The 23,699-nt window shown below is 36.4% G+C and overlaps 2 protein-coding genes across 2 annotated transcripts; both read right to left on the reverse strand.

Annotated features, from left to right (window-relative positions):
• Positions 1-13,291: 13,291 nt before the first annotated feature.
• LOC120636641 (protein ALP1-like) lies at positions 13,292-15,381 on the reverse strand. The gene is made up of 2 exons (XM_039908204.1): positions 14,736-15,381; positions 13,292-14,147 (listed from the first exon to the last, which is right to left on the reverse strand). Exons 1-2 carry the CDS (start codon positions 15,171-15,173, stop codon positions 13,335-13,337), a joined length of 1,251 nt encoding a protein of 416 aa, XP_039764138.1. The 5' UTR covers positions 15,174-15,381; the 3' UTR covers positions 13,292-13,334.
• A 2,416-nt stretch (positions 15,382-17,797) lies between these two features.
• On the reverse strand, positions 17,798-20,267 carry LOC120636437 (protein ANTAGONIST OF LIKE HETEROCHROMATIN PROTEIN 1-like). Its single transcript, XM_039907915.1, has 2 exons — positions 19,797-20,267; positions 17,798-18,734 (listed from the first exon to the last, which is right to left on the reverse strand). The coding sequence occupies exons 1-2, from the start codon at positions 20,102-20,104 to the stop codon at positions 17,831-17,833; spliced, it is 1,212 nt and encodes a 403-aa protein (XP_039763849.1). The 5' UTR covers positions 20,105-20,267; the 3' UTR covers positions 17,798-17,830.
• Positions 20,268-23,699: the final 3,432 nt, after the last annotated feature.

The raw sequence follows: 23,699 nt of genomic DNA on the forward strand, positions 1-23,699 counted from the left end.
ATTAAGGCTTTGTTTGAACAATTATTAATTTATAAGTCTTTCCTATTATTGCTTTATTTGGAATGGTGCTGGTGGTTGTATCTTGGGTACATTTTGCATTATTTAATTATTAGTATACCTAGTTATTTTTATACTTAATTATTCATTTTGACTTGATTATATGTATTATCTATATTATTATATTATTGTATATATTAATAGACTTATTTATTATTTCGTATTATATTATTATATTAGTGATGTCTTCCTCAAATATTAGCATTAATAGTGATTTGTTTCTGTCGTTGTCTTGTCGCGGCACGCCGGTCCTCCTTCTAAGCATAATTCCGATGGCGGTCGAGCGTGTTCCATTATCACACATATCAAACTTTGTACACATATTCTGGGAAGTGTTAGAAGTAATATAGGATACTTTTTATCCTTTGGGAGAGGGGATGAATGTTGCTTGTAGTTATTTTAAAAGGTGTTTGGAAGGTAAGCAATTTTTATTTAATTAAGCGATGAATCCAAAATAATAGACATATTAATTTTTATTTTTATATTTTTAGGTTGGTATCGAGGTGAGAAAAGGTCTATGAAATTTGCAATACCAAGGATTTGGCGAGAACCAAAAGACCATATTACTGACTGCTACTTTTGTATGGTGAATCCGAGTAAAAGACGTAGAGGTAAAAATGCAAAACCTATTGAATATCCTGACCTCGAATCTTCTTCTGCTCCAATTGCGACCTGACACGACCAGTACCTGAGCCACCAAAAAAATTATCGCAGAAAAGTAGCTCATATTTTAGTTCTTATAAAAGTAATTCCGATAAGGAGTTTTTGCCTACACCTGAACAACCAAAACACTATCTCATTACTTCAGAATATTTTAACGATCTAATTAGAGATTTAAATTTGCCAAAAAATAAAGCAGAGCTTCTAGGCTCTTGGTTAAAACAGTGGAATTTGCTTGATGATGTTAAGATCACGGATCAGCGGACTAGGCATGAAATGTTTGCAACGTTTTTCACGAAGGAAGATGGACTTTGTTTTTGTAATGACATTAAAGGTATGTTTGAAGCAATTGGCATACCCTGTGTCCCTAGCGAATGGCGTTTATTCATTGACAGCTCTACAAAAAGTTTAAAAGCAGTTCTATTGCACAACGGAAATAAATTTCCGTCTCTTCCAATTGCTCACTCAGTACATCTTAAAGAAAATTATGAAAGTGTCAAAATTTTGCTTGAATCTGTAAAGTATCGTGAGTATAACTGGGAGCTGATTGGAGATTTTAAAATGGTGGGATTTTTAATGGTGCTACAGGGTGGATATACAAAGTATCCGTGTTATTTGTGCTTGTGGGATAGCAGAGCGGATTCTAAACACTATATTCAACGGTCATGGCCTGTAAGAACAGAAGTTTGTGTCGGAAAACAGAACGTCAAATTTGAGCCGAATGTTGAAGCGGAAAAAGTGTTAATGCCGCCTTTGCACATTAAGTAAGGGTTGATGAAACAATTTGTTAAAAAACTGGATGAAACTTCAGAAGCTTTAGGATACTTAAAAAAAAGATTTCCGAAGTTATCGGAAGCAAAGGTTAAAGCTGGGGTTTTTGTTGGTCCGCAAATAAGACAGATTTTCGCCGATGAAAAATTTCCAACGTTGCTGAATCGTACTCAAAAAGCAAGTTGGAACATTTTTAAAGCAGTAGTTTCTGGATTTTTAGGAAATAATAAAGCTGAAAACTACGAAAAGTTGGTTGAGGATATGCTTACAAATTTTAAGGCCATGGGCTGCAGGATGTCATTAAAAGTACATATGCTGCATGCTCATGTGGATAAATTCAAAAACAATATGGGAGCCTATTCCGAAGAGCAAGGAGAACGTTTCCATCAGGACATCATGAATTCTGAACAACGCTATCAAGGCCAATACAATGAAAACATGATGGGCGACTATATTTGGGGTTTATTGAGAGAAAGTAGCTATTAGTAGGGGAGCCCAAGCGGGAATTTCGGGATTTACTAAAGCGCGGCAGATTAATATACAGGGGGATACCTTGTACCCGGTTAAGTACCTCCACAAAACATGAGGCCCATATATAAGGCCGCCCGTGAAGGATACAGGATCAGATTAGTAAAAAAAAATTGACCATCAGAAATTCTCGAGCGCGTCAGATTAAGGTAGGGTGAGTTAATTACATCCTAAAAAGTGTATATTCCACTAATCTGACAATTTGAGAGTGACGTAAAAAAAGGGGAGGGCAACAAAGTTGTAAAAAAAAAACGTCATCTCGACATTCTCGAGCGTAGCTAAATTTTTTTTTATTTTGAAGGAAATAATTCAAGAATAATGAAAAATATATAATCTGACGATTTCCGCAAGCCGAAATAACAAAAATTCGTCGATAAAGTTAAATGCGTGCAGCTGCGTGATGCCTACATTTCCTTCTCCGCGTTTCTATTCCTCTCTCACTCTTTCTCTATCTATTACTCTTTCACTCCGTCCCCACTCTGGTTTCTGTTGCCATGACGCCATCACAGCTGATCATAAAGACTCGTTCGTGGCATACTGTTTACAACGTGTTTCCAACGTTTTGGCTTTTTTTGCTATTTTAATATTATTTGTGTGAATTAAAGTTTATAAATATTTAATATGAGTGATATTAATTTGAAATGTGTATTTTGTGGTGAAAGTACCTTACAAAAAACAATCAAATTTACTGTAGAAACATTAAAGAAATGTGTAAATATTTTGGAATATCGTCGGAGCAAGCCGGTTATCCGAAAGTCTCGAGTAACATATGATAACCTCCAATTATCGATGGAATTATCATTAAATGATTTATATCACGCACAGTGCTATAAATTATTTACTGCAATTAAAATACCGCGAGACTTTCAGTATTTACAAGATCAAAGTGTAGTGGAACATGACAATACACCGGAAGTTTCGGGAAATAGCTCCAAAACACATGCTCCTGATTCTGGAGAGTGTTCCGAAGCACATGGTACTGTTGATTCCTTGTCTACTGAGGTTGCTGGTACATCGACAGACGAGTAAGTGCTAATATGACTTCATTTATTAAATATTTATAATACTGAAATTGAGAGACATCTGATAATTTTTGGAATTTTCTTAACAAAAAAATTTTAGGAAGATAGTTTTATTTAAAAACTTCATTTTTAGAAGCTCTGAAAAATTATAAATGAGATTTTTATAAATAATTTTCTGTCTAGTTTATTTTTAAAGAAAAATCAAACAATTGTCAAGTGTCTGTTAACTTCAGTCTCATAAGTATTTATAGAAAATTTTTTTCATTGAAAAAAATTATTTAGTTAAACTTTTATACAAAAAAAAAATGGTGTGTGTACTCATGTACACGCGTTAGAAGTTGTACTTCTTTGGCACATAATAAAATATTGGCACATATAAAATTATTAATTATCATATGAATTTAATTCAATATTATTTAAGATTTTTCTAAATCAACTAATTTTGGAGCTGCAAAGTATCAATAGTTTATAATCGATAATTACAAAATATTTAAATTAATATGAAAATTTAGTTAGCTGACATATAAAAATTTTTAGAATTTTTTTTTATTAAAAAAAAACGTCAACGTCAACGTCATGGAAAATTTTCTGCAAATTTATTATTTAATTTAAATATTTTAAAACGATACAAAAATCATAGAAGAGTTTTGTAATACCGTCGAATTTCATAGAAGATCTTTATTAAAACATTGGATTACGTATCAATATAGTTACGAGTATATATTACATTTCACAGCCAAGGCGATATTAGGAGTAATTAGATTCAACCGAGATCAAATTTTCAATTTGTAATCAAGTGATTCAGGAGTTTTGTTTATTACCTTGCCAATCCAGTAAATTCCCAGTCAGCAGTAAGGAGAACTGGATCCGAAGGCGTGTACAATTTTATCAATCTGCGCGGATTTTGTGTGTTTGTGATTGTTGTGAAATTTGTTAGTGATTTGTTTTTACTATTATTTGTATTTTTAGTAGGTATAATAAATATTATTTTGTTACCGAGGCGCCATGCGAACTGTCCCAGATTGAGTTAGTTGCCGGGGTAATATGCCACTTGAAAACGTACGCTGTGACCGGTGTTCAGAGAGCCGTTATTTTAAAAACAGAAAAGGTTTAAACATTCACATAGGTAGAGTTCATAGATCATCAGATTCTTCAGCAATTCCTGTCCTTTCAAGTAACTCGCAATCATTAAATATACCTGTTTGCCCCTTATGGGAATCATTAAGCAACTTTAAAAATTCAATACCATTAATCAGACGCATTCCACGAGGTTCACGCCATTCGGTATTATTATCCCTCAAAAAAACTATAGATAACGTCATCACCCATAACACCATCCGTAGTTGGGAACTCTTGCTCACGTTCGCGTACCGTAATCTCCACGCAGACAAGGACAAAAACCTTTCACTTACTCAAAAAATTAAAAATAGTTGTCTTAAAAATGACTCCACGGTCACTAGTAGTAGCTTCGAATTATTTAGTATACCATCACATTCCACTTTAAACCACAATTTTAATTTAAATAAACTGATTGAAAATAAAATAGGCGATGGAGACCTTAAGGGAGCAGCTCGTCTTTTGTTCTCAAGTGACACTATTGCCCCTGATACACCGGAGACTCTGGAAGCACTGCGCTCAAAACATTCATCCCCATCTCCTAATTTATCCTTTCCGGACGCACCGTTAAGCACTTCATTTTTTCAGGCCACTACAAACGATGTGCTGGGAGCTCTGGCGGCTTTCAGAAGTGGCTCCGCCGCGGGTCTTGATGGTTTGTCTCCACAACATTTTAAAGATTTAGTTTGTGGTACAAACGTGGATACGGATGGAGCCCTCCTGAAATCCATCACTAATCTGGTGAATCTGATGCTATCTGGACGAGTACCTGAAGAGATAACCTCTACACTTTATGGCGCAAATTTATGTGCCTTAAGGAAAAAAGATGGTGGTATCCGTCCCATAGCAGTAGGTTCAACAATCCGTCGCATCGTTTCCAAAATTTGCTGTAAAAAAATTCTACCTTCTATTTCATCAACTTTTGACCCAATACAGTTAGGTTTCGGAGTTAAGGGGGGGTGTGAAGCAGCTGTACATGCTACTCGTACATTTCTCCTTAACTCCCAGGAGGAAGTGCTTCTGAAAATTGACGTTAAAAATGCTTTCAACTCGGTGGATCGCGGAGTCCTCCTCTCAGAAGTTGTAAATAAATTACCACAGTTGTTCCCATATTTAGCACAGTGTTACCAGAATCCTTCGAGGCTAGTTTATAAAAACAACGTTTTGAGCTCCGCCGTCGGCTGCCAGCAGGGTGATCCCCTTGGTCCCGCTATTTTTAGTCTAGCTATACATCCTATAATTTCAACTATAAATTCAAAATTTAATATCTGGTATTTAGATGATGGGACCTTAGGTGGCAAAGTGAACACAGTTTTGGACGATCTTAAGAGTATCATATCAAAATTTGAACTGATTGGCTTACAGCTTAACTTTGATAAATGTAAAATATTTATTCCAAATTCATTTTCGGATGAATCGAAACAGCACATTTTAGAACAATTTAATAACTTGGCTCCCGGCATCAAAGTTTTAAATGATAAATCACTTCGTCTCCTAGGGGCACCTATACTGGAAACGTCAGTCCCACAGTTTATTGACGATTTAATTTCCCAATTTAGCAACAATTCCGATCGTCTTTTCGAAATTAATCCACATATGGCTCTAACTATTATTCGCTTTTGTTTATTTGTTCCAAAATTTACGTATTTTCTTAGATGCTCACCTCTTTGGAAATTTAATTTTTTAATGGAAAAATTGGATACTTTTATAAAAGATATTCTTGTTAATATTTTAAATTGTCCCATAAGTAATCAGGCATGGACCCAGGCCTCACTTCCGATAGGGTATGGCGGTCTTGGAATTCGCAAAATTTCAAGTGTTTCGCTGCCAGCTTTTCTTTCCTCTGTGTACAGTACACACACTCTTTTTCAAAAAATTATATCCAATTCTTTGGGTTCCATAGAAGTGTCATACTTGGCAGAGGCAAGAAATAGTTGGTCTGCTCTTAGTCCCAGTATTTTGCCGGTTTCTTTTTCTTCACAGAGACAGTGGGACGACATTATTTGCAAAAAAACTTTTGACACACTTTTAGACCAAATGCCATCTAAAAGAGACGGTGCTCGTCTTCTCGCTCTCTCTGCTAAGGAGTCCGGCTACTGGCTACATGCTCTCCCTTCAGCTAACCTGGGCACTATGTTAGACCACACCACTCTATCGGTGGTGATTGGTCTTAGGCTTGGCGCCTCTATAATTCAGCCTCATCGATGCCACTGCGGTGACAGCGTTGACACCTACGGTCACCATGGACTCTCCTGTTCAAGAAGCGCTGGTCGCTTCTCTCGCCATAGCACCATCAACGACATCATCCGACGTTCTCTAGCTACCGCTCACGTACCAGCTGTATTAGAACCTATTGGTTTGGCGCGGAGCGATGGCAAGAGACCTGATGGTATGACGCTCATACCTTGGAGGCTTGGAAGGTCACTTCTGTGGGATGCAACTTGTGTTGATACCCTAGCTGCATCACACATCCAGGCCACTTCGTCAGTGGTAGGTGCGGCTGCTTCCAGTGCCGAGCAGGCCAAGAGGCGTAAATATGAAAACCTGGATAGCAGCTTCATTTTTGTGCCTTTTGGTGTAGAGACTTTGGGACCGTGGGGTCCGGAGGCAAGAGCCCTTTTCAAAGAATTATCGAAAAGGGTTATCGAGTCTACCGGTGATCCTAGAGCGGGCAGTTACCTTGGCCAACGAATTAGTTTGGCCATCCAGAGGGGAAATGCTGCCAGCATCTTAGGAACTGTGCCTCGCTGCGGTGGTTTCGAGGACGTTTTAGATTTTATTTAGTTTTTAAATAGTTTATTTTAGGTTACAGTTATGTATTTATTGAAAAAATGATTACAAAAAAATAAAAAAAAATTTCACTTGTAAAAAAAAGTGCAATTTTTAAAAAAAAATTTTTTGTTATAATTTAATTATTAAAAATAAAATCAAAAAATTAAAAACGTCGGCTAACTTTAGTATCATTAATTATTTATTTAACATATATGTTTCTTATAAAATAGTTCACTATTTATTATTTAACTTAGTGATAATATCTTTTTAATTAATATTTATTTTAAAATAATGTTAATTACATGAATTAAAAGACAAATATTGTAGTACCAAATATTGTAGTACGAAACTAGATATTGCTTCCAACAAAGTTCCGGAAAATTATTAAAATCTTCTATAATATAAATTTAAAAAAATATGGATAGAATTACTATATTCGATAAACAAATTGATTAAGTCTGTATTAAAAATTTATGAACTCAATAAAAAGATACCTAAATATAATATTATATAGGTACTACAATATTTATATTTTTGTTCAAATATTTTAATTCATGAAATTACTATTATTTTTGAGAAAATATTAATTTAAAAAAAATTATTATCAAGTTGCATAAAAACTAAAATATTTAATTGACCATTTTTTACAATTGATTATTAATATAAATAATTTATTTCATATTAAATGGTATTTCTATCGAATTTGAAATTTTTTAACCAATATTTTTATTTTATGTTATACTTAAATTATTGTTATAAAATTTTCAGAGCGGGAGAGTCGAGCAACGTTCAGGAAGGCTTTCAGGATTCCAATAATTCATTCAGTACAGATGAGCCTGTCGCTCATGAGGATTCAGCATCACAAACGTGCTTCATTTGCCAAAAACAGCGTAAACGGCATCATGGTCGTGAAGTTCGTTTAGCTGTCAATGGATTCAAAACATTTGAGAATTTGAAAAGCGCGGCCACGGAACAAAATGATGTAAAAATGTTGGAAAAGCTCAGTTCTTTCTCTGATGATACCAAAATTCCCTACCATAAATGTTGCAAGGATCAATATTTACGCGATATTTATAAGGATGATAATAGCGAATTTCTGAGGAAAAAAAAAGTTACCAATACTGCGTATACTATTCTTTGTGAAATGTTAGAAGAAACAGTGGTCAAGAATAGTGAATGTTTGTTTTTTGATTTCGTAAAAAAAGAATATCAAAAATTGTTAGAGCAGCAATGCAGTTTACTATCTAATTCCATCAATATTTCTTCGTTCTCAGACCGTCACTTGGAAAGAAAATTGATGGAAACTTTTGACAATAAGATAAAAATAATTTAAGCTGAAAAAAAAAAGTTTCTTGCTCCATTCTCCGCCTCTGTTTTAACTTACACGGATTTATTTAAAACGATGGCAGTAAAAGAAACCATCCGTTCAGTTGCAACACAACTGCGTGAAGAAATTCTTAACTCAACCAGAAGAGAATTGCCTGAAAATTGTACAGCTGAAGATTTGATATTGAGAGAGTGCGATTATGTGCCAGAGCTTCTTCATTGTTTTTTGGAATGTTTCATTTGTGGTGATGTTTCTCATCTATCCCAAAAAGCACGGCAAAAAAAAAAAGAACTTTCTATTTTTTCCATTGGGCAATATCTGATTTATGCAGCTTTTGGTCACAAAATTAAAACTTCGAAGCAAATTACCCTAGGTCTGGCAGTGAAGAGCTTATGCAACAGTAAGAAAGTTGTTAATATACTTTCAAAATATGGGCACTGCTGCTCTTACACAACTTTGGAAGAGCTAGAGACTGAGCTGACATTTTCAACGGTAAATAGTGATCACGTATGTCCTGAAGATATTCAACGTCGCCCGGACTTGAATACTGGTGTCGCATTCGACAATTTCGACCGCTTCGTAGAAACCCTCAACGGCAAAGATACTTTGCATGATACGGTGGGAATAATTTTTCAGGATATCGTGCAGAATCCGGATCCGGTGTCATTGGAATCTTCTAGCCCTTCTGCAAATGAAAATTCAACAATCGATGAGATTGTGCATGGTAGTTTTCCAGAATTTTCCATTAATACTCCAAAAACAATAAAAAGAAAACGCAGGGCTTTTGAAGAAGTTACTTTTGAAATGCATCCATTTACTAAGAAGTTAAAAATTACCACCTGGAGTCAGCTAGACATCTCAGAGCTTAATAAAGCTCCAGACAATTTGAGTATGTCGAAACAGCTGGACGTTACGTGGATGTTATTACATAAGTATAAAATATCGAATGTTCCAATGTGGGTAGGATTTCACAGTAAGATTTTGATTGACGATTCACGAGTTCAAAAAGTTTCATATCTTACTCCAATTAATGAATCTCCCACCAACCATTCAACTGTTTTGAAAACTCTAGAATTGAGTCAGGATATTGCAAATGAGTGTCAAGCTCCCTACATCCAGATCACCTATGATCTAGCTATTGCTCGCACTAGTTATTGTATTCAAGCACAAGAATCTCCAAAACTTGATAATATTTTTATTCATTTAGGGGCCTTTCATATTGAATTGGCTTTTTTTAATGCAGTTGGTACTTTTATTGAAGATTGTGGACTGAGCAATATCATGACTGAATGTGAGTTGATCGCTAATGGTTCAGTGTCAGGTTTTATTAGCGGAAAAAATTATAACAGATGTAAACGGTTGCATTCTCTCGTGGCGTTGGCATTGCAACAATTACATTTCGAAGCATTTTTGGAAAACAAACAATTGACAGTTGACGAATCAGTGTTCGAATATCTCACCACATTTTTGGCTCATGAAGATGTCTCTCCTCAAGTTCAGCATGCAGAAACACAACGTCTCATTCAATCTTATGAAGAATACACAGAAGACACATTAGACGGCAAGCACGGAAGAACGGCGCAATTTTACGCAATGTACATCGATTTTATAAATCTTTACCACTTATTCATTAAAAGTATTAGAGTTGGAGATTTAGAATTGTACATATATACCATTGCGAAAATCGTCAGCTTATTCTTCTATTACAATCAACCAAACTATAGTCGATGGCTAGTGTACTACATAAATTTACTGCAACATGTAGATAACACACATCCAGGCCTCCGATCTGAAATGGCGAAGGGTTCGTTTGGAATCAGAAGAACCAGCAAGCCTTTCTCACGAATTCCTGTGGATTTAACGCTAGAGCAGACGATAAATGGTGATGCTGCTCGTCGTCTTACTGGAATTGTTAACCTCACAAATTCAATTTCTGCTAAACTAATTTTTCGAACAGTGTCCTGCAGACCATCAATCCATTCTCTTCTTCAATTGATGCGGATCAGTTGTTTAACATTTCAACGGGGCAAGCTGCTTCTCTAGAAATTACAAACTGTTTACTAAATACAGTGTCTGGAGGAACATTTCTGCGCGATCAATTCATAATGGAATGTAATTTAAATTCAGACAGGTTTCACCAGCCAATAAAAAAAAATAAGGTGCTAAGTTTTGCAAGCCTCAAGAAGAAAAAAAAAATGAAAATTGGTGAAAAAGTGCACGAAGTTACATTGCAGCGGGATTTATTCGGACGGTTATTAGCTCTATCTCTTGACACGAGTATAGACTTGGAGAAAGTACTTTGTTTTCCCATAACTCCTATGCCGTTATCACTGTGCCATATATATGGTTCTTTAAACAAGACTGATAAGTCAGTACTAATTCACGAGCTAGAGAAACAAGTTGAAGATATGGAGCAACCGCCACCCCAAGTTGACCTTATAATTATAGATGGCTTCTTTTTTTTAAATACTTTTAAAGAAATGCCCCGTAGTTTTGGAGGTGTGTCAAAGAAAATATTACAATGCCTTGTCAATAACGCTGCAAGTATGCAAGTAAAGTTGCCATTGTATTCGATCGCTACTTCACACCCTCTATCAAGGATTATGAGCATTCTCTTCGAGGTAGTGTAGATGACAAGGAATTCCACATTTCCGGTCCTCAACAAACACGAACAGCAGAATTTACGAAAGACTTAAAAAATATAAAGTTTAAAGAAGCTATTGTCAAGTTTTTGATCGATCATTGGGCTGATCAGGAGATGGCAACGATTATCGGTAGTAAGGTAATTTACATAATACATGATTTGTGTTATGAATATTCTGTTACTGATAATAAAGTAACACGCATCATTAATAATGAGTTGTCATGCCCTGATCACGAAGAAGCGGATACGAAGATAGCATTTGTTGCTTGCCAACAAAATGAAGATTCTACCATTACTGTCAGAACTTCTGATACTGATATAGTGGTCATCATGTTAGCAAATATGGAACACCTGCAAGCAAGAGTAGAAGTTTGGATGGATCTTGGAGTTGGCAATGCCCGCCGATGCATCGACGTATCCGCTCTCTACAAAAAATTAGGTACAAAAATTTCGAAAGCGCTTCCAGCTTTGCATGCATTCACTGGTTGCGATTTCAACCCAGCATTGTACCGACGAGGGAAAAAGAAACCTTTGCAATTATTAATGAATTCAGAAATTTTCCAAGACGCATTTCTGGATTTGGGATCAAAGGAGCATAATGTGCAGGATTCTTTTAACATTATACAGTCTTTTACTTGCCACTTGTATGGGTTAAAAAAGTTAGACGATGTCAATCAAGCCAGGATTGTCATCTTCAATAGGACATACAAAGTAAAAGACAAGTCGCAACCCTTCTCCTTGAGTGTCCGGAATTACGATGCGTGCAACTTGCCACCCTGTGAATCGGAGTTACTCCAGCAAGTGTTACGCACAAAATTCATTGCATGCTTATGGAGTAATGCCCATAATGCAAAAATTACTGATCTTTTACCAACGGACTATGGATGGAAAATTGTCGACGAGAAATTTAAAATGAACTGGTTTGCAGGTGACCAATTGCCGAAAGCGTACGAAGATGTAATCATAACACCTGATATACTTGAAGATAGTCCAGAATCAGGTATTTCTTTTCTTCAATAATTAAAAAAACACGTTCATAAAAAAAATATTGTTAAATATTTTAATAATTTTTTGTTACAGATACGCAATCTGAGGATGAAATTGAGCCAGAAGAGGAAGATGATTCTACGGATGAAGATGATGATTAATTAATCATTAATCAATTAATTAAATTGTTTTAAGCTTTTTTTTAAGTATTTTTTTTGTAAATACATGTATTCTACTAAAAAAGCATACACTTATTTATTTGCATGCTATTTCCTGAGCTTGAAAGTGGTTTTTTTGGAATAACTTTTAACCGACTTTATCGACCAACTTCAAAAACGAATCCGCCTTTGAGCTTGAAAAACCACGTCGATCGCCACCAAGCTGGTCAAAAGCGGTTGATTCGTTCGAGAGATATCGTGAACGAAAGAAAACTGAAAAAAGGGTTTTTTCGGGATTACTCCGAAAGTTTCGGTTCGATCAATTAAAACCTGAAAATCACTTATGAGGATGATAAAACTGCGTCGAAGGGCGTCAACCGCGTGAAAATTGGTTGATCCATTCAAAAGTTATTGCGTGCGCAGGACACTGCGTGCGCAGGACTCAGCCGTGGACGGTCGTTCGTTTCGTTCACATGCGCAACGATCATGGCGGTGAGAGAGGGTGCGTGGAGTGATGACGAGTCACTTTTATTGATAGAGGAATACAGAACAAGGGAAGTTTTATGGAACCCTCAAAATGAAAACTTTTATAAACAAAATTTAAAGAAAGATGCGTGGGACGAAATCGGAAATGTATTGAAAATAACAGCAGAAAAGTGCAATAACAAAATGATAAGTCTTCTCTCTTCTTACCGCCGTGAAAAAGGAAAGGAAAAAAAATCCAAGGGGACTGGAAAAGGTAAGAATAACGCATTTTATTTGTTTTTATATAGGTATTTATTACAATTTAAGTCATCAAAAAATTAAGGTACCTACTTAGATAATAAAATCAAATTAGAAAAAAAGTACAATGGAGTTTATAAATCTAGGTAGTAGCATAAACTATTTATACCTAGGTACCTAGCGAATAAAAACATATTTATATTCAATTTATACAGGATGTTTTAACCCGATTAAATAATAAAAAGTTGATAGTTAAACGTGGCTGCCAAGGGATTTATTTTTAATTTATTTGTTTAAATTCAATATTGTACGTTTTGTAGGAGCTAGAATAGTATTGCTATTATGCATTAAATAACATAGTTTATTATTAAAAGAATTATGTGCAGTAACTAACTATAGGTCAATAATTAAAGTAAAGCTAGTAAATAAATAAAAGTGTATTAATGTATGTGTGTTTTATTGCAGGTACTTCGGACACATACACAAGTCGATGGTTTGCCTACAATGCTTTAAAGTTTTTGGACGATAGAAACACACCAAGAAAGAGAAAAAATACGGTAAGATTTAAACTAAGAGCATCTGTCTTGCCAAGAAACCTTTCCTTCATTCATAAAATAATCAGCTAATTCGTCTCTGATAGCATTAAGATGCGCAGGTGATCGTCTAGGGATATTTCTTACAGGCAGTATTGATGTGATGTTATTATTATTTTGCCTCCACGTACCTTCATTTAAATTTCCATCTTCCTCCCTATCAACTAACCCTGGAATCATGTACACGTTTGTAGAGTGACGTTTTAAATAATTGTGTAAAAGAGTGATTGCCATAACTACCAATTCAGCTTTATGGGGTTGTAAAAGCATTGGTTTTCTTAAAACTCTGAACACAGACGATACAATGCCAAATACGTTTTCAACAACCCGTCTAGCTCTGCTTAATCTATAATTAAATATTCTCTTCGATGAACCCTTTGGATGTATCCCAGCATATGGCTTCATCAAGTATTCACTTAAAGCAAACGCACTATCGCCTAAAAAAAAATATGGTATAGAAACATTTCTATCGGATAGGGGACGTGACTCTGGCAGGTCTAATGTTCGATTTTCTATCTTATCATATAATTGGGTATCTTTGAAAACTCCGCCATCAGAAATCCTCCCTTGACAACCAACGTCTACGAATAGAAAATTATAGTCTGCATCAACTAGAGCAAACAAAACGATGCTAAAATGTTGTTTATAATTATAAAACTCGGTTCCGCTTTTAATAGGGGCTTGAAGTAAAACGTGCTTCCCGTCCAATGCCCCTATACAGTGTGGGAAGTTCCACCGGTCTTCAAACTCCTTGCTTATCTTCAACCAGGCGTTGGCAGTCGTGGGTACCTTAAAAAAATATACTTATATCGTTATAATTATTTCCAGGAGTCCATTCAACGCTCAGTCTCCAAAAACAATGCCACCGAAGCCACGCAACATGAGTTCACCCCTCCAGCACCACCAAATGAGCATGGTCTACAGGAACCGAAACGATCCAGAAGAGACGAAAACAATGTTCTTACCGATGTAGTGGGGATATTGAAAACCACTGCACAGAAATTGGACAGTAAATCAAGCATTCCAGACTTAACTAAAAGTTTTGTTTCATTTATAGGAGCTAAAATGAGTAACTATTCCTCTCAGACTAGGATTTCGGTTGAACACGCAATATTTGAAATTATTATGAAAGCCGACAGGGGATATTATGAATCTTGGCAACATCAACCAAATGCATATACAGAACCATACTCCAATCGTCCCTCAACTTCAGTATCCTACGGTTATACCACAGCAGAAAATGTAGACGCTGCTGACTACTCAATCAACCAGCAGCCTTCGTCGGTCTCTTCACAAGACTCACAGCACTCTTCTATAGATGATTTTACTGATTTAATTTAGTTAACAAAGAAAAATAAAGATTTTGATTATACGTACCTTAATGTTTTCTTTTAATTCTTCAATTATAGCAGAGCACACTTCAGGAACAATTCCACTAATAGATTGTTTAGATACTCTAAATGTATACTGTAGACTTGTGTAAGAGTCCCCGGAGCTTAAAAATCGAAGAGTAATCGCTAGTCTATCTTGGGCTGAAATTGGAGCTCTTAAATTTGAATATTTTCGACTTATTCTTGGTCCGACTATCGCGAGTAAATTTTCAAAATCTGTTGGCGTCATCCTCGTAAAACTTTTGTATTGACCACTTATATGCTGGAAATTCATATCTGTAAGCAATTCTCTGCCTTCTCTCCGTTTATATAATTCTGTGCGCCACCAACGTCGGGGTCTTTGGGGTTTTTTTAAAAGTCGATGAATGATTAACAATGAAGCACTGATAATCGTCAGAGCAAGAAGGCTGTCTTCAGACTCCATGATTCGTAAGTATATCGACTTAAGTAGAGTGATGTGGGCAAAGAAAAGAACACGTGTGACGAGGGCCAGTTACGAAATGCGGGAACAGATGTTCTCGAATGATTCGTAGTCAATGCGCGTACCGCGCGCGCCACACGTACAAGGCAGCAGGGAACATGCAATGTAAGGCAGAATATTACATTACATGTTGCATTGCACCAATCTGTACCCACCTTTAAGGGCGTAAGCCCAAACCGCACCGGTGCATGCTTGCGTGTCTGTATTTAAAAATAATTATACCGATGGAATTTTACACCGGGCTCACAATTCACATCCTTCGGGCCCGGGCAACCTTCCCTCCTCTCGAGTTTTATTGTATACCTCGGTAGTAATAAAGTAAAATAAAGGCGTTAAGCAGGGAAAAGCAAACAAACACACTTCTGCTTATATTATATTGGTCTGTCCGTACATCCTTGTGTCTTAGAACTTACAGTGAGTAGAATTTAACCCTTGGCACAGTGTATGATTTAATACATTGCACTTTCCATAAATCTATAGAAGTTTTGAAAAGTTGTTTCAAGGCTTTTATGTTGTATTTTGTTAGGAGGTAGTATAAAGATCCTACCAAAAAATATTTTGTAGTTACTGGCAACACCAAAACAGTAGGAGAATGCAAGATGGCGGACCGGTCGAAGGCGTCTACGCATCGCAAGGTAAAAATAATATTTCTTTAATATATTTAGGACTAATCTTATTCATAAGTAAGAGAAGAATATTTGCCATTCAGAATAGGTACTTTCGTACACCGTTATTTTTTGTATAAACACATTTTATAAGCTATCAAATATGATACATTGCCAGATATATTTTTTATCTTTTACATATTTATCTAATTAGCGACATTGCTTGATTTGTCGTTGTTTTTCAAATTTGTAACATGTGTTGAGTCAGCTTAATCAGCAGCAGAAAAACAGAGTCAAGTCGTAGCTCTTGTTCCTAGGCCGGAAGCAAAGTCGGATGTCGATGAAACTAGTTCCTCTGAAGATGAACTTCAAAACTGCTTCCGCCCGACGTACTCGGATAGCAGCTCACTACCTCCATCACTGCCTTCATCACTAGAAAATCTTCATCTCTTATAGGGAGACGAATATACGAATATAAACAAGTGGCTGCTTCAACATCTTTGGTACCATACCAATTATCATCCACCGGCAATACCGCCTTGTTTTCTCCATCAATACCTCGTATGTCAGATGAAGAAGGTTCATCATATCTAGCGGTAACCACCGTGCAAGTGCAATCACCAACAGTCAGCAACTTAAGATCACCTTGCTCTGCACCTTCTCCTGCAGCAACTACTCGTTCAAAAAAAGCCCTCGTGATAAAGACGAAAGTAACACGAGCACCAGCTAAAAGATTAGAACCTATGTGGCGATTCTGTAAATTCACCGGGTCTGCAGAAATAGACGATAACAATTCGTTTCAATCACGTGAAGAAAAAAATTCTTAAAATTACTTTAGAATATTCTTTTAAGACGATATTATCTATATATTACGGAACAAACAAATTTATATAGTACACAGATGAAAGGCACTTCAATAAATATAGCAGTCTTAAGATGATGTAAGAGATTTTTGGCATATATTTTATTTATGGGGAAAGACCTCCTTTTTCCTTTTTCTACTTTCTGTCGAAAGTCCTTTATCACCTTGCCTGATTATTTCATTTTTCCACAATTCTTGGCCGTAGATAGATATATTTCAATCATTTACAGACAATCCATACGGCAACGGTAAAGTAGGATGTTGCCACCCCATTCGTCTCATGGGTTTCAACGAGGCAACTAAAGGATACAAGGAAAAGAGTTAAGTACCAACTTAAGGATCTTTAAATTTGAGCTAGCTGGCTTCACCCTTTATATCAGATCAAATTACAATTCAATCTCTAAGCCTTGTGTTGGAGAATATGGGGATATGACTTGGAATAATACTAATTGTAAAGTGGTGATGGGACAATTAAAACCAATCTCAAATATACAACTTCTTAACTTCCAACGACCGGCCGTGATGCCATAGGTACGGTTAAGTTCAGAATAAGTGATGTAGAATGGAAGAATGGTACATTATATATTTAAACTTTTATCATAATAATTTGTAAATCATAAAATAATAAGGCCTCTTTTCCATTACACGGTTTCTCGCCGTGAAAATCTACGGTTAATTCGCCGCGTGTAGGCACGGTCGTCAGTGTGGTATGGATCACTATATGAGCTTGTCGACATGCACGGTGGCGCCAAGGCACGGCGCCGCGGCCGCGTGCGCCGTGACTGCCCCTCGGCGCGCCGCGTCTACGCACGGCGTGATTTTCACCAGTGTTGTATGGCAGTCTATCGGGGTGTGTCGACGGTGCCGGACGTACGCACGGATTCGTGACCGCTTATATACGCTGTTTCGCGATTTTATTATAAAATGAACATAAATCAAGAATTATTAATTACGTTGATTCAAGAAAGGCCTGTAATATGGGATAAGACCATCGACGATTATAAAAATAAGCGGCTTAAATATGATTCCTGGAAAGAAATATTTATTCATTTCCAGCCCACATTTGAAGATTTAAGTGGTGATGAGAAAAACAAGTTTGGTAAGTTACAGATATTTAATTATTAACTTTTTACTTATGCATAGTTGTTTTGATAGGAGAGGCGACCTTCGTTAGATACAAAATATTGTGCAAATCTGTTGCGAACTTCATTAGCCGCCAAACTTCCGCGAACTGCATTCGTGATAGGTAACTGGATTAGTTCCGATTCTGAATCAAGGGTGGACTCATTTTCACTCGCATTGTGAAACTGAAAGTTTTCCTGCTTATGTATAAAATTTTGCAAAACACAACATGTTTTCACAATATCAACTGCCAAATCGATGGACACATTCATTGGCCGGTGAAAAATTCGCCATTTATTGGATAAAATGCCAAACGCACATTCAACAAATCTTCGCGCTCTTGTGAGTCTGTAGTTAAATGTACGTTTTAATTGATCAAGCTGATGACCACCAAATGGACGAAGCAAGTGATAATGCAAAGCAAAGGCTTCGTCCGCAACGAACACATATGGCAAATCGTAGTCAATTCCAGGCAAACGTGTTGCATCGGGTAGATTTAATCCGTTGTTTGTTAAATTTTTCCAAAATGGGGTCTCTTTAAACACACTGGAATCACACTCCTTTCCGTAGGCGCCAACGTCAACAAATATAAAGTTGTAATCGCTATCTACTACTGCCATCAAAACTATAGAAAAAAAATGTTTGTAATTTAAAAACATCGAGCCACTATCAATTGGCTTAATAAGTCTGATGTGTTTTCCATCGACCGCTCCTAAGCACAGCGGGAAGTTGGAAGATTCTTGAAATTTGCTTGCAATGTGTAGCCAGTCTTCTTTAGATGGCATTTTCATATATTCTTTATACAGTTCTAACCAAATGTAGTGGCATACTTCACGTACGATGCAACTTATGGTTTTTATTCCAATTCTATAGCTGTAGTATAGGTCAGTAAAGGTATCTCCTGTTGCTAGATACCTGAAATATAAAACAAAACGGTTCAGGTTCAAATACTAAAACCCCATTTTAGGTCGGGGTCGATTCAGTTTAGGTCGGGGGTTTTCATAAATTTTGAATTTAATAATTATTATTTATTTATTTTCAGGGCAAATGGTGATGAAGAAGTGGACCAATATGAAAGATAGCTGGATAAAATATGACAAAAAAATTAATGAATGTAAGTCTGGTTCTTCAGCAAAAAAAATAAGAAAATATATGTTCTATGATGAAATGATGTTCCTTAAAAAAAAATGTTGAGCATCGCAAGACCGATTCTAACATGACTGAACATGTTCATGATTCTAGCCTCAGTAATGAAAATTTTGATAGTGCAGTCCCGAATCAATCAAGCTCGGGATACACTGAACGGAGTGAGACGCAAAGGGCTAAAAAAAAAAGAAAAAATGAACTAAGTGAAGTTGACATTAGGTTTATGAAGTTTATGGATTCAGCAGAACGAGATGAGAAAAAGAAAAGCCGTAGTATGAACTTTTTTATGGGAATCGCTGATACAGTTGACAAGTTCAGTGATGAAAATATGATAGACTTTCAGTTTCAAGTAATTTCAATAATTAAAAATATTCAACAAAGACAGTGTACTCAGTATATACCTACATCAAGAAACCAATGGGATCAAGGCCATCAAGGATATTTAAGTGGTACAGCATCCTCAAATGCGCAATCGTCAACATATGGATATTCTACAGCTGCTAGATCGAGCTATGGAATAAGTCGTCCACAGACGTCTTCTCATGATTTTGGACACGGTTCTGGTTTAGAGCCAATCCACTACCGACCCGAATCACAATTATCTGTACATAGTGTAAATGCGGAAAGTATCTCGGCAGATTCTCAAGTTTCTATTGAAGACGAATTCGATTTTAGTACCGCACTTGAGTAGCATTTTCAGCGTAGTGTATTTTTTGATTTACTTGTTCTTAAATTAATAATTATTAAAATTCAATTACATGTAATAATTTTGTTTGTGTGCAATAAACAATTTTAAACTAAAATATGTCATTTAATTTTGTACCTACTTACCTCAGAGTTACAGCCAATCTTTCTGCGGGCGATATACTCTCTCGCATAAAAGTATCTTGATGTTTTAGTTCCTGGGATAATTTTTGGAGCAAGTTGTCGAATGTAGTTTTCTGCATTCTAAAATAATTGTAAAACTTGTCTTCATCTTCTCTCAATTGATTCTTGACAAGTGTATGAAACGCGCCATATTCCTCCCTTTTTTCTAAAATCGGATGTATCCAAAACCTTACTTCCCTTTTTTTTTCTATTTTCTTTTTCCTATATATGTAATAAGCAACTATAATCTTTTTTTTCGTAAGAAAATTCATGACGCAGCACGTCCTACACAGCCCGAGTAAAAAGCGCTACTAGCCAGTACTTACCAATGTCTCGCGCGGTGATTTTGCCGTATCATGTACAAGCTAGCACGTTTTTTCAACCGTACGGCTTACACACCGTACGTTTGAACAACCGTGTAATGGAAAAGATGCCTAAGAGTGGTCTACTGCCGTACACCGTCTCTTTCGAATATAGGCACTGATATGTACTTCATCATAAGACTGTCAGAGTTTAATGAACCAGGTTTCTGTCTTTTGCTGTTAGTTAAGGATAGAAAAGTCCTTTATGACGTTGGTTAACAATTTCAGTTTTCTACAAATATTGGGTGTTTTAATCAACGCAAAATTTGACATAATTGTATTTATGCGTACAAATAAATGTAACTTTATCAATTCAATTGTGATTTATTATGACGTTGTCACGTTCAACTATCGTCAGTAAACCGACTTTACAGACAACCGTTTTTTTTGTTTCACTTCAAGTTAGCCCTTGATTGCAGTCTCACCTGGTGGTAAGTGATTATGAAGTCTAAGGTGGTAAAGGGCTAACCTGTTAATACTTATTCTGGAGGGTAATTAGGATGTAGAATTCCAATCAGATGAATAGTTCAACATTGATGAAGAGGTATGTTTTTTATTTGTATTGTATTATTTGGGGTGTAAGTGGGTGGCTAGAGGGTGTAAGTGGGTGGCTAGTACCAGTCAGCCTCCCGAAATGCCAACCTCACCTGCTCGTGGTACACCCTGCCGTCTAACCGACGAGGCTCTGGCGACCGACAAGTGGCGGTATAACCACCTCAAATTGGCTAGACTAAATAAATGGCACATCCGGTGTCGGGCAGCAGCGACTAACCCGCCCGCCCAGCGTGGTCATTATCGTACAAATTCTTTGTAAGATGAAGGAAAAAAAAGCCACAGCCCCTAGTCTCCGGCAGCCCCGCTATTCCTGGCTCTGGCAGCGGTTATGGTAACGGCGGGGCAAGGGGTGACAAGAATCTCCGGAAGAGATTCCGCTGCCAAACCCGACGACTGGACCTGGCAACGTATAGCGCACGCACGTTGAGGACCGATGAGAAGTTAGTCGAGCTGGAAGAAGCAGTTAGCAAGTTGCGCTGGAGTATCATAGATTTATCTGCGGCCACACAGAAAATGGACCTGGATAAGCCCCGATGGTTCGACGAGAAATGAGATCCACTTTATCATGACGACCAAACGGCATATATTCAACGATGTCTTTGTGATCAATAAGGTGAAAACCGGGAGCGATCACCGTATGGTTAGAGGCACACTGAATATCAATGTAAAGCTGGAAAGGGTCAGACTGGTAAAGTCTACGCTCCGACCTACTCGTGCTCATATCCAAAACCCCGAAAGCTTTCAACTGGAACTACAAAACCGGTTTGATTGCCTGGACTGCGGTTCTGTGAACGATCTGAACAACAGGCTCGTCGTGGAAACTGTCCATACGGTTGGGTCCAAGTTCTTTACACATAGAACCAAAAAGTTCTCAGCCCATACACTCGGGCTTATGGAGAAGAGACAAGAAATGAGACTACAGTCTTCAAAAGATGCGTCTGAATATCGGCGTATTAATAGACAGATCTCGAAGTCGCAGACAAACGACTTGCGACACTTTAATAGGGAGAAAATTAAACTCGCTATTGAGCGCAACAAAGGCTCGAAAGTGTTCGCAAGAGATCTGTCTATCGATTGCCCAAATCTGATGAGCGGGGTGTATATTATGAATAAGCTAACGTTCAGACCTAGAATCGCTAGATCAAAATTGTTTTGAATAGTAGTTAACTACCACAAATTGGTTGGAAGTGCTGGCTTGGATATTTTTCGACACTCCGCCCCGTGTTTCAAAATTGAAGTCAAAAAACTTTTAAAAGTACGGCATGATTGTTAGTAGTTTATTTTTATTTTTTTAAGTTATTTTTTTTTCTTGGTTATGTAAGTACCTATTAAAGGGTTTATTTTTATTCTCTCTTTTTCATTTTAAATTTCTTTTGTTTAGCGGCTAACTATCACAAAATTTGGTGATAAACAAAGAGTGTATTTTGTGTTATGCAAGCTGAGTTAGCCTATAAGTGGGGTGTACAGCATTATAAAACAATTGTTAAATGTGTCCACATATTAAGATAGGTTGTATACACGTTGGCTTCCTAATAAATAAATAAATAAATAATAATTTTTAATGAATTTTTAATGAATATTTTACAAAAACTGCAATATAATATCCTTTTAGAGAGCGTGTGAACATACGACTATTTTTTGAAGTTGAGTCATTCGCGGACGAAGTCGCGCTGGTCCGCTAGTGCTTTATAAAAATAATAATATAAGAGAAATAATAAAAATGAAGTTTGTAAATGTGATATTGAAAAAAGATGGGTTGCTCTGGAGGTTTAAAAAGAAAATATTAAAGAGAAGATTAATGTAAAATATATGACCAACATACTTTAACAGTTTTACTTGTTTTTAATTTCATGTGATTTAATTTGGTTAAATTATAACTTCAATAAGAAGAACAATAGTCCATTGGTTTAAATAAGATCGTATATCAAAGCCTTCCCACCTATATTAATAAAAAGCTTTTAACAGAAGTAGAATCCTACCAGTTTTATGTTTCTAATTTTTATGCAATTAATTTTTTTTCCAGTAACTCCTTATTTATGAAAGAGAAATAAATAAACCAATAAATAAACAAAAAACTAATACCCTATTTGCTTGTACCAGAGACAGTGAACGTGGCTTCGTGATGGCAGAGAGTCTACTTAAGGTAATTTAAACTGCTCTGTTACACAGAGCAGTTTTTCTCCATTGCTGTGGAGTGACATAACAACGGTGGCCAAATCAGGTACAGCCTTAAAGGCATCCGCTTTATTATGTTACGATACATGGGACCCTGAAGAGGTTCAGAAAAATTATCAAAGGCAGTCTCATATACTTCTGGAAATGCAGGTTCCTATTGTGAATACGCAAGGGAAAATCTAAGACTATTTAAACAAAAAAAATAGCATTTACCGAAGAACAATTAGTAGAATTTATTTCCTGTGGGGTATAAATGATGTATGTTTTAGAATGGCTGCACATAATAGCCGTGTCAACACTACTGCAGGACTAATTTCACTATTTACAACGTATGCTAGAATTCCAAAAAAAATTACTTTAGATTCTGGTAACAAACTTGATAAACCTGTCAAAAATAATTCATCTGGTAGTCCCAGTACGCCACCAAAACGCCCAAGATTTGATAAACGCTGCTATATATGTAACAAACTTGGTAATACTCGTTTTCAATGTTTTAAGAACCCCAAAAACCTCTCCGACCTTAAGAATCTTCTTCATCTTCGCCTACACCAAGTAAATACTGCACATTCTACACAAAGCTAGGGCACCTAGAAAATTCTAAAATTCTATAATAAACGTTCTAATAATTCGACAAAAACCCCAAATATGACAAACAGTACACATGATATTTATTGTTTCTCTAAAATTGATACACTACAACTGACTAAAGTAATTATCAACGACTTGACCATAGACGCTCTTATAGATAGCGGTGCTACGTGTAGTATCATCAGAC

Source organism: Pararge aegeria, chromosome Z, assembly GCF_905163445.1.
Source record: "Pararge aegeria chromosome Z, ilParAegt1.1, whole genome shotgun sequence".
Lineage (NCBI taxonomy): Eukaryota > Metazoa > Arthropoda > Insecta > Lepidoptera > Nymphalidae > Pararge > Pararge aegeria.